The sequence below is a fragment of the Melozone crissalis genome, unplaced genomic scaffold (genome assembly GCF_028551555.1).
Source record: "Melozone crissalis strain CALT ecotype California unplaced genomic scaffold, PUWL_Pcris_2 ptg000033l_1, whole genome shotgun sequence".
Classification (NCBI taxonomy): Eukaryota; Metazoa; Chordata; class Aves; order Passeriformes; family Passerellidae; genus Melozone; species Melozone crissalis.
The window spans coordinates 5,070,615-5,081,743 of NW_026535811.1; the positions used below are offsets into that span (position 1 = coordinate 5,070,615).

Below are 11,129 nucleotides of genomic sequence, written 5' to 3' on the forward strand. Positions count from 1 at the left end.
GTGCAGTGAAGTGTATTTTCATTATTTCCAGCATTTTTTCTGTGGCAGCCAGGAAGAGAAAACTGTGTAACAGCAGCCTAAAGCAGGCAGGTGTCAATTTCTCCAAAATCCTGTACACTTAAAAGCACAGGAGCATGAGGGCCCTGCTGCTGGATTTCATAGGTTCACAAGCAGAATTATAAAGCAAATGCTTCTGGGTCAGTCCCAGCAGTTGCAACACTGGGTGTAGTGAAAGGCATTTTTTTGAGGAGAGAGTGGTTTCAGGCATGTGGATTTTTTCAGATTTGTTTTCTGTTTTGGAGCAATTAAAGCTGCCTGAGCTCTGGTTTTGTGATCCCCAGGGCCCTGTCTGTACTAGGGAGTAAAAAAAATGTCATAGTACTGAAAACTGGCCTGTGATCTCCTGCTGATTGATAATTGAAAAAAATGTCAGAGTTTTGGCTTAGGCCAGATAATATTTATCCAGACAATGCAGAAAACAACTCATTGTCCAGAATGGTTTCCAGTGAGCAGCTCACTGAGCACTGCCAGGCTTTGGAGAGGGAAGGAGAACTGAGATGCCCAGCTGTGAAGCAGGTCTGGCTTTAAGGGCAGAGGATGGTCCCCACTCATCCTTGTTTTGTAATACTGCATTTAGAGATAACCAATGGCACTATCAGATTTGACCAGTTAATTTTTTTTTTAATTAAATTCTGTAACTGCTTGCCCAGCAAAATCATTCTGTGACCTGAGAATTAAATGTATCCTCCCCAAAACCAAAATTTTCAGTCACAATGTGTGACCAGCAACATCTCTGGAGCAGCGTTTTCTTCACAAATTGGCATAAATTTGTGTTTAAGAAACATAACTGAAGACATTTTTTCAGAAGCAACTAGAATTTCAAAAGTCAGCACTGCCCCAGCTAGTCATCCCCAGAAGTTCAAATGAACATGAACATTTAAATCTTTTAAATCTTTTAAAATCTATTTAAAGCTTTTATTCAATGAAATAAATTATTTCTATTCAGTACTAATTTCCAAGCTGAAATTTTTTGCTGACTCTGCAAATGCATGTGCTCTCAAGTGTCCTTGCACAACCCTGGTTTTTGTCAACTGAGTTGTGCAAAAGTCTCTGAGTGATCTGAGTGACAGTGGGGCTTCATGAGTCAGTGTGTTGCAATCTGGAGGATTACTCAGGAGACACCGAAGGCATATTTGGGCTTAGAGAATTCAACTAATGCTGGCTTTCCACAGGGCGGGTTTCTGCCTTTTGTTTCAAATCCCAGTGAGAATCTGTGAGGCTGGCAGGCAGCAAGAAAAATAAGGGTTTCTTTTCTTTTCACACACAGCAATGAGGCCAGCTGGCTTTTAAAAATAATATCTTTTAAAGCAAAATTACAATTACAAGCCAAGCAGTATTTTAAAATAAGAACTGCTCTGCTCATTTCTTCAGGTAGAGGAATTGGTCTGTTTTTCACAGATAGAACAAGTAAGTGCTGCCTGAGGAAGTTATTATAAAAAACTTCATACAGGACTGCAGTTGAAGACTTTTCAGACTGTTTTCAGCTGCACTAGTTTGAAACCACATCTCAACCCTGCTTTTTGAGCTATTTCATCTTCTCCTTCCCCAGCAATAATTTGGAAATATTCTGCCAAAGAGAGAGGACAGTGAGAAAGACAATTCTGACTCTGCATAGTGAAGAGCATTAAAATAGATGCCAGACTTTTAGCAGGGAAGAGGGTGGGCCTTCTTCAGCCTCACAGCCAGAGTAAACTGATCTTTATGTGATATTTTAATTTGGAGCCATTTCCAAACTCGTGTTTCACATCCCACCACTTAAATGTCTGTAGACCCAGGACAGGTTTAACAAAGAAACAGCAGAAAGGACCAGACCCTTTGTGAAACTACTCCTGGGACAGCTTTGACTCTTAAAAAGACAATCTCTCTCCAGGATTTACTGCAAAAGGGAGAGTTTAGTGTTCCAGCTGTTCCACAAACTCGCTCACTTCCCCAGGTCTGGGAAGCCCCTGGAAGTATTTTGCCTGTGAGATGAGCTGGCAGAAAGTAACACAGCTCTTCCTCTGCACCAAAATTAGACTCAGTGCTGGAGACATACTGGGGTACAAGGTGAAATGGATTTTTTCACATTCTAAGAGGTTTTGAGAGATTTCTACGAATTTATAGCAAACCACCAAAACTTAAAAACAAAGGGCATTTTTTCACTTAAATGCATACGTATATAAAAGAATTAATAGACTCCAGAAACACACATGCATACCCTGCATAGCTGTGGACAGTATAGCCATTGGGGCTAAATTAATTTAAAACAAACACAAAGGCAAATAACTTTTTTGGTTTATTTCTAAAAAAGAATTGTCTTGTATGAAAATGAACCGGTGTTGAGGAAATGTGGTCACAACAGAAAGAACCAAGCAGCTAAGACTCCAGATGTAATTTAACTTTTAAATCTCACTTATATTATCTCACTATTTAAGGACTCTCTGAAGAAACTTAATGCAGTAATGCTTCAGTGAGATTTTCTGCACTCATTTCCCATACGTGGTGAGTGGTGTGTGAGATCAGGGTTCAGTGGCAAAACCTATTGATAACGACAGCAGACCCCACAGCCCTCCCCGTCCCCGTGTGCCCGGGGCTCCCCCATTCCCTTACCATGGTGTGTCCAGGGGTGTTTCCCTCCCTTTGGGGTCCCTGCTGGCAGGTCTGTGCAGGAGCCTGGCTCTGCAGGGCAGGAGCTCCAGGGCCCAGCCCCAGCACCTGCTGCTGCGCTTCAGCGTCACCGCGCCGGGGACGAGGTCACCCTGCTGCCCCAGCACCCTCCTGGGCAAATCCTGCACACAGCCCGGCCCCACAGGCACCCCAGGCTGCAAACCCAGGGCTGGCATGCTCGCTGATCTGGAGCCTGGCCATGGAACACGTTGTACACTGTGCTTTCTCTCACCTCAGGGGTGTACATCACCTGCGACACACACAGCATCCCAGCTCCGTTCTGCCAGCACTAACTTCTGCAGGTGAAAATCACACCTGAATTCCAGTGCAGAAGGCAGAAGAGAGCAAATGAATGGGAAAGAGGAGGATAGAAGAAAAACAAAAATAGAGATCTGGAAAGTAAACATAACTACCATTCTTAAGTGTGCTTTTAATGTGTAAACATAGTACCATTTTAGTAAACATAACTACCACTCTTAATTGTGCTCTACTAGCACTTTTAAATTATCTCCTGCCTTCTTTATTAACATCTCAGTTTACTTCTATTACTTCTCTTTCCATGTGCTGTCAGCAGTATGGAACAGCTTTCAGTACAGACTCTCGCTTCTCTGCCCAAGCTCAGAAAGAAATTTGATTCTTACTGCAGTGTTTATTGCAGGACAGATCTGGAGGCATCACCCCAACATTCTGACACCAAATTAGTGCAGTCACCTCCTCCACTTTGCTCCTTCTGCACTAGTTCACCATTAGAAAGCAGCAGCTTCTCTCAGTAGAGAAATCCTTGTGGTTGCAACCCTTAAGCAACAAAAGGAAGGCACACTTAATTGCTTGAATCTGCATCATGTATCCCCTCACTTTATAAATGAACTGTTTATGATGATGTTTAATTTCTAAAATGTAGGTTAGTCTGCTCTGACATGATGATATCAATAGATTATTCTGCCACTGTTGGCAACCAGCATAGAAGTATCTTCTTTAACACCTACATTTTAACAGTGAGAACTAATTCATACTGGTTCTTATAAAGTCACTTTGGTATAGTCTTCATTTTGCTGCTCTTTACATAAACCTGCAAATCATTACTCTTTGCTGGATTCTTGAAAAGTCATGATGGATGCTGGCATTCAACCTCTGTGGGCAGAAACCTCTGCCATATGAAACCTAAAGCCTTTTTCTCTAATTAAAGACAGACACATTTCTGAAAATGGCATTTTTGAATAATCTAGAACTCAGAAGTACTGCTGCACTGGTTTAACCCCAGCTGGCAACTGAGCACTGAATCAGAAGAGTCAGGGGGAACCTGTGGGTTGAGATACAGTTTAACACACAAAGCAAAAGTTGTGCACACAAACAAAGCAAACCAAGGAGTGGATTCACACTTCCCATGGGCAGGCAGGTGTTCAGATACAATCAGGACTGCAGGGCTTCATCACTGGCTTGGGAAGAAAAACACCATCATCCTGAATGTGATGTGATTTCTCCTTCTTCCCACAACTCAATATGCTGGAGACTGAAATACATCAAGAGGCCAATGAAGGACAGTCAAATGCTTTTCCTCCTTTACTGGATGTACATCACTCCCTCCCTACAGGCTCATTACTTGAATGACTCATCAGCAGTGTCAGAATCATGGATTATTTTAGAACATTATGCCACTTTACAAAACAGTGCACTCTTAGTTCTTAGGTGATCACACAAAATCCTCTTTTCCTTTTAATTTGGGATGTGTAAGTCTTTGCCATTTCCCATTCATTTTAATACCTTCCACAGTAAGTGAATGAAGATTTAAACAGTTTCCTGGTGTTTCTGTGTAATTGTTTTCTGTTAGTTTGTTGCCACCTGCTGGAAGAACCAGCAGCATTTCATTTCAGGATTTCTGAACTTCCCAAGTCTAGTAATTAAGCACCTGTATAACACTGCTACATTGATAAAATACTGGTTTTCAGGCATTATCCCTGAAGAGAACTGTGCTATGTATTTTTTCTTTTTATTTGTAGAGTTTTCTCTCCTAATACAGTAAGGTCAGAACTGTAGTTAGTTCTAATATAAAGATACATTCATCTAATAATGATGAATACCAGGTACTTTATTCTTGTAGTATTGCTCTTGGCCATGCCAAAATGCAGACTTAAACTCTACCAACATCATCAGTGGCTTAGATCTCATCAGATTCACACTGAAGACATTTTCTACTCAATTCAAACATGATGAAACTATGAAACAATGCGAAACAATTATTGAAAACTTTGATATACTTTGTAGTGTATCAATACAATAAACTTTTTTTTATATGCTCAAATCACAGCACAAAAAAGCAACTCTACAGAGGTAAATCAGTAGTCACTTTATTATAAAAATTACATACTTCAGTTTTAGTATTAATTGCAAAAAACCCCTGATAGCTTATTTCTTCCTTCTTGCTCTCTCATGATGAATTTAAAACAATATACATTCTAAATCAGTAGTACTCCAATAGAGTAAAGGTTACCAACCTACACTTAAAATAAAGTTGAATGTTGAAAGTCCTGGTAAATTACACTGAACAGCATTCTAAAAGCTATGTATGGTCTGCTGAAACCACTGGTCCAAAACAACCTCCAGAACAGCATCTCTGCCATCCACCTAAAAATGATGCCAGGAGACTACAGCAAAAAATGTGAATTACCTAACAGTCACTTTGATCAGAATTTGGCCTGACTTCAGAGTGAAGTTTGCTTAACCTGGTGTAGAGTCCTGGCAGAGACAAAAACTTTGGGGAGGCATATGGGATTGGTTTGGGTTTTAAAATCTCTTGAGACAACTGGGCAAGGTCATTATTACACCCACAAATAACCTGAGTTTGTCTGACAATAATGCTGGGGTGCAGCTCTTTTTGGGATAATTTAAGATGAAACAGACAACTGTTTTTAGTAGTGAAGATGAGACTGTTTGCAAAGTGCCCCAGCAGGGAGCAAAGCAACAGTGTGAGGGTGCCAACACCCCCTGTGTGAAGAAAACAGCAACAGCCACCACCTTGGGGAATGGTTATTGCTAGAGACAAAGGGCACTACTGCTGCAAGACACCACACTGGGATCTACACGGGCTGCTTCTCATGGCTTTGGGGTGCTCCCACCAAAAAGGTTGCTCTGACAACATTTTGTAGTTTGGGCTGGCATCAGTGAGTTTACACCCTTTTGGCACAGGTGCTGGCATGACAGAGGCAAATTTGTCCCTGGCTTCTCACCTCTAACTTGTCCCCTCCAGCACAAAACAGTTTAAAAGCATTATTTTGTTAGATCAGTGCTCCCTCCTTGGAATTTACCTTCGTCAATTGATGATGGATGAATGGATGGAGGAGAAATTAATTTATCACCCCAAGCCTCCAATTTCTGCTCCAAGTAGTCAGAAATGGAGCTGGTCTGGTGACAGACCTGCAGGTGTACAATTTTCTTGCCACTGATCTGGGGAAAGTTTTGTGATGTCAGAGAAGTATCTCTTTCTATTAAAAAATCCCCCTTTGTTCTGAATGACAGAGCATTGCTACATGACTCCCATCTAACCCAGGGCTTTGGGTACTGGGGCCCTGGGGAGCAATTCCAGATAGTCAGAGAGACTTTTTGACATCTACATGAACAAAGCAACAACTTCAGTTGTTCAACTAGACAATAACATAGAATATAATTTAAAAAAATAAAGTCTATTTCCTTACCAGCCCACCAAGCGCTTCTAGGAATGACTATGCATCAGGCAAGCACTGAGTGCTGTAATTTGCAAGAAGAGTAATTTAAGAAGAGTAGATACAACACAACAGTCTCTGTGGCCCACCCCCTCATCTTTCTGGCTTAAATATGATTAAAATCCAGTGTGCCTGTCCAAAGAGGCATCAGTCACAAGAGAAACCATGGCTTTCAAAATGCAATAGGCTTGAATTTCTCCTGTATTTTTCTTCCATGTGCTTGTCCTCAATCCCATGCTGCAGGAACTGGGCTTTTCAGCTGTCTTCAGGGAAAACAGAATATTCCCCTAATCACTGGTCCTCCAGGAATTGCACTTGTTCAGAGAACTGCTCAGCATTTGCAAGGATGAGAACTTCTTCCACAGCTCATAACTGGCTACACAACCCTCACTCAAGAGACACATCCAAAGCAAAGTGTTGGAAAGGAGGATTCTTAAATTCTTATTCAGTTGTAGATATAGGAGTGGCTGTACCCTAGTGCTGGACAGGACCAAGCAAAACGTCAGGAATATTTGCTGTGGCTTCGAAATTCATCCACCACCATTCCCTGTCTGAAGAAACTCCAGGAGTCCACATCTCAGATCTGAACATGGCCAAGACAAGGTGACACTCTGAGTGGAGGCAGACACTCAGTCTCCAATTGGAGGCCTGTGGACTGGAGAAAGCACAGCTGCCCAAGCCTGTCGGAAGAGCTGGACCAGTTTGTAGATGAATGGCAGGGATGTGGGAGAAGCTGCAAAACAGAACAAAAATGTAAAACTAATTGGTAAAACTAGCTAGGTAAAACTAACATACACTAAACATATTAAGAAAGAACTACCCCCAGCTAGAATTAATAAAAACCAATTTCTCATCCTTCCTTTGATGAGGAAAAGGCTGAGTCTAGGACAGCTCTGCCTGCCTCTCACAGGCTGTACCTTGGCTGCTGGAAAGAGTTTGCAGAAAACTGGCATTTGTGGAGCTTCATCTTTCTACATGCACTTCAGCTTCAGCACATTAAGTTCCTAGTCACCCAGATTTTTTGTCTCCCTGAGATATTTACACCAGATTTATTAAAAACAACTCATTTCTTCTCCATAACCACAATGGAATTTTAAAATTTGGAGATCTTAATCCCATACCTGGGTCTAATCTCACCACCACCAGGTACAGCAAAAAAGTGGCCAAGAGCATCTTCTTGTAAGGAAGTAAACAGAAGTGATTTGACATGGACCTCAGTGTTCTACGTAGCAACGTCAGCATGGTCAGGAGCTTTTGGGACAGCACTCCTGGAAAACAGGAACAGAAAGGCTGTCAGGGCAAAGTAAAGTTTAAAAAGTAATCACACAGATATAGCCAATAAGAAACTAAGGTACTGGCAGTCTGATTGCTTGAGAGTTGGATTGGGCTTGGTTTTTTATACAACAGAGAAACAGTATAATTTTGTAATACACTTCATTATACTTGTTTTTTAGGCACCTACTTTACTACAATATGATCTAATCCCACAGTAGTGCCAGGGAGAAAACATCCAATGACTTACAGCTCTGGAGAAGAAGCAGTACTTTAAATGCTAGACAGGCATTGTTCTACTTGGACTCAACTGTAAATGGAAATGAAGCAAACTGTACACAGAGCCAACAAAACATACCCTTAAAGGATTGCCAGGTAGTCTTAGTTTTCCTCTTTTTACTTTAAAAAAAAACAACCCAAACCCAAAACTTTTGATCCTGGGCATTAACTGTCATTTCCAGATGCTGGCAGAGACTAAATACGTTTTGCAATTCTCTGTAAAGGCATCACTAAATCTTTTATTTCCTGCTGTGATACAAAACGGGAATTACTCATGGCCTTTTTATCATGGCAATGTTCTTAATGCACAGTCAATACTTCACCAGTTTGAAATGAAACTGAAAGGAAATGAAACTGAAATGAAACTGAAGTGAAACTGAAACTGTAACAAAGGGGCGCGAACAACAGAGGGAAAGCCCACCCAGAAGCGTTTCTGCGGCTGGGTCCTGCCGCTCCTCAGCCTCCGGGCGTGTCTCCTCCTCCTGCCTCCAGCGGCCGCGGCTGTCGCCGATGGTGCCGAGGAGCTGCAGGCGCCGCTCGCTGTCCAAGGCGGGGCAGCCCCGCACCAGCTCCTCCGCGGCCCCGAAGCGCCCCAGCGGCAGCAGCACCCGCGCCAGGTACAGCTCCAGCAGCGAGCCGAACTCGGGCAGACTCCGGTTGGCCTGGGACCCCAGCCAGCTGCCGCCGACCTCCAGCATCACCTGCGGCTCCCTCACCTTGCTGTACAGCAGGATGCTGGGATGCAAGGGAGAAGTATGAGAAAACCCCGAGCCTCTGTGGAAGCTGACATCACTGACAGATATTACCCATGAGGTATCAATCAGGGTCTACATCAAAGCACAGAGAGAATTCTGAGGCAGGCAACAGGTGCAGCTATTGATGTTACTCTCTCGAGATCACCCATTTTAACCTTGATCACCATGAAGCAATCTTGCAGGCATGCTCCAGCACACACACAACAGGCCTGTGCCAGACCTCACTCACACCACACAAAGTGAAAATATCACGCAATACCCAAGCCTGGCCTGCAGTTAAACCTAACACAAGACCCCACAAGATATATGCTGTATATCTGACAGCAACACACAGAAACTCACCAGAGCTCCAGAACTTTTGGAGGCAGATGCTCAGGGACATGGTAGTACTGTAGGACCCAAGACAGAACTTCTCTCCACCGGTTCATCTCGGCCAGCGCCTGGATCCCCACAACACAAAGGGAGCATTTCACTTCTGCAAAACTGGTGAGGAACAGACACCCAAATAAGTGCTTCTTACAGCCACATTTCCCCTTGCATCCTCTCCAATGACCTTCAGTGAACACAGTTCTCTGCTTCCCCTCTATTTGTCCCCTTCAAAAAGGCCAATTTGACCTCCGAGGATATGGACTGTGACTGCATCTCTGAGAGAACGAAGGGAAGGCTCCTGGGCACACCGCATTTCCCTCAAAAACGCACAGATGAAACATTTTAATGTCGACAGGGCTAAAAGAAACCCCGAAGCAGTGCAGGCATGGCCTGAAGTTGGGAGCCAGCCCGGCGCTGATGCGGCACCGAGCAGCGTCCCAGCGTCACCCCGTCCCCTCCACACGCCCGCACTGCCCGCACCTCTCGTGGCCGGGGCCGGGGCCGGGGCCCAGGCTGTCGCAGCCCGCCTCGCAGCGCTCCACGGCGGCGGCGAAGTCGCGGTGCAGCACCAGCAGATCCGCCGCCTCCTCCAGCAGCGCGGCCGCCTGCGCCGGCCCCGGGGCCCAGGCGGGCGGCTCGGCCCTCATGGCCCCGGCGGGAGGGCTCTCCCCGGCCCCGCACGGGCCCGGCTCAGCCTCCGGCTCCGGCTCCGGCTCCAGCGCCGCCACCGCCCCTGCCGGGGCCCGGCTCCGCTCGGCTCGGGCAGGCACCGGAAAGCCGCGATGGAGGCGGCCGGCAGCGGAAGGGCCGTCTCGGAGAGCATCCCGGCCCCGCGGGCCGCCGGGACGTGTAGTCACGGCTGCAGGAGGGCAACGGGGATGGCTGCGGGGCTGGAGCATCCCTTACCAGGAAAGGCTGAGGGAAGTGGGTCTCTTCAGCCGTGGGAAGAGAGGACTGAGATGGGACCTCTTTAATGTGTATAAATACACAAGGGAGGTGCTAAGAAAATAAAGGCAGGCTCTGCTCTGTGGTACCGAGCCATAGGACAAGAGGCAACGGGCAGAAACTGATCCACAACAAGTTCCACCTGGACGGGGGGAAGAGCTTCTTTACTGTGCGGTGACCGTGCACTGGAACAGATTGCCCAGGGAAGGTGTGCATCTCTGTGGAGATATTTCAGAATCGCCTGGATGTATTCCCGTGCCGTGTGCTCTGCAATGCCCTGACTGAGCAGGGAGGTGGGACAGGGTGACCCACTGTGGTCCCTTCCCCTGCGGGGATCAGCGGTGGCTAAGGGGGCACTCCGGGGCCGCTCCGAGCGGCTGCGGCCGCAGCTCCGGGACCGGGATCGGTGCCCATCCCTGCCACAACGCGCTCCCTTCATCTCCTCCCTCGTGTGGCTGCCCAGGGAAAGGGAGGAAGGAACAGCCTGCCTCGGCTGTTCTGCCCGCAGCCGCCGGGCGTCAGCCCAGCCCCGGGACTGTCCGAGCCCCGAGAGTGTCCCAGCACCGAGAGTGTCCCAGCTCCGGGAGTGTCCCGGCTCCAGGAGTGTCCCAGCCCCTCGAGAGTGTCCCAGCCCCGAGGGTGTCCCAGCCCCCAGAGGGTCCCAGCTCCCCTCGCCCCGGCCAGAGGCGATGCTAACGGGAGAGCGGGCCGGTGATGGATGCTCTGCGCTCCCGGCCGCTTCTTCCTCCTGGCACGTCTTCCCCGGCTCCCCGTGCCCGTAGTTCTGAGCACATCACGCTGTTAATGCAGCTCGGGTGTAATGACAGCGTCCCCAGCAGCACTCGGCAGGCAGCGGTTCGCATTCTCCTTGGGTTGTTATTTAAAAACAACAGGGTGTCTTGGTTACTAGGTAATTACGGCAGTCAGCGCAAACGCTCTTCGAAAATGGATCTCTACAAGAGAGACAGGATTGATTTATCCTGTAACCTTTTTGAACAACTGACACATTTATCTGTCCCCCTACTCTGATTATGTAATTAAAAAATCAAATGGGCAAATACAAAACATGCTGAACGGGGAAACATAT

At 46.2% G+C, this 11,129-nt stretch overlaps 1 protein-coding gene across 1 annotated transcript; it reads right to left on the reverse strand.

Annotated features, from left to right (window-relative positions):
* Nucleotides 1–7,014: 7,014 nt before the first annotated feature.
* Nucleotides 7,015–9,756, reverse strand: PEX26 (peroxisomal biogenesis factor 26). The gene is made up of 5 exons (XM_054281960.1): nucleotides 9,578–9,756; nucleotides 9,071–9,211; nucleotides 8,395–8,708; nucleotides 7,544–7,690; nucleotides 7,015–7,155 (listed from the first exon to the last, which is right to left on the reverse strand). The coding sequence occupies exons 1-5, from the start codon at nucleotides 9,742–9,744 to the stop codon at nucleotides 7,052–7,054; spliced, it is 873 nt and encodes a 290-aa protein (XP_054137935.1). The 5' UTR covers nucleotides 9,745–9,756; the 3' UTR covers nucleotides 7,015–7,051.
* Between the last annotated feature and the right edge of the window lie 1,373 nt (nucleotides 9,757–11,129).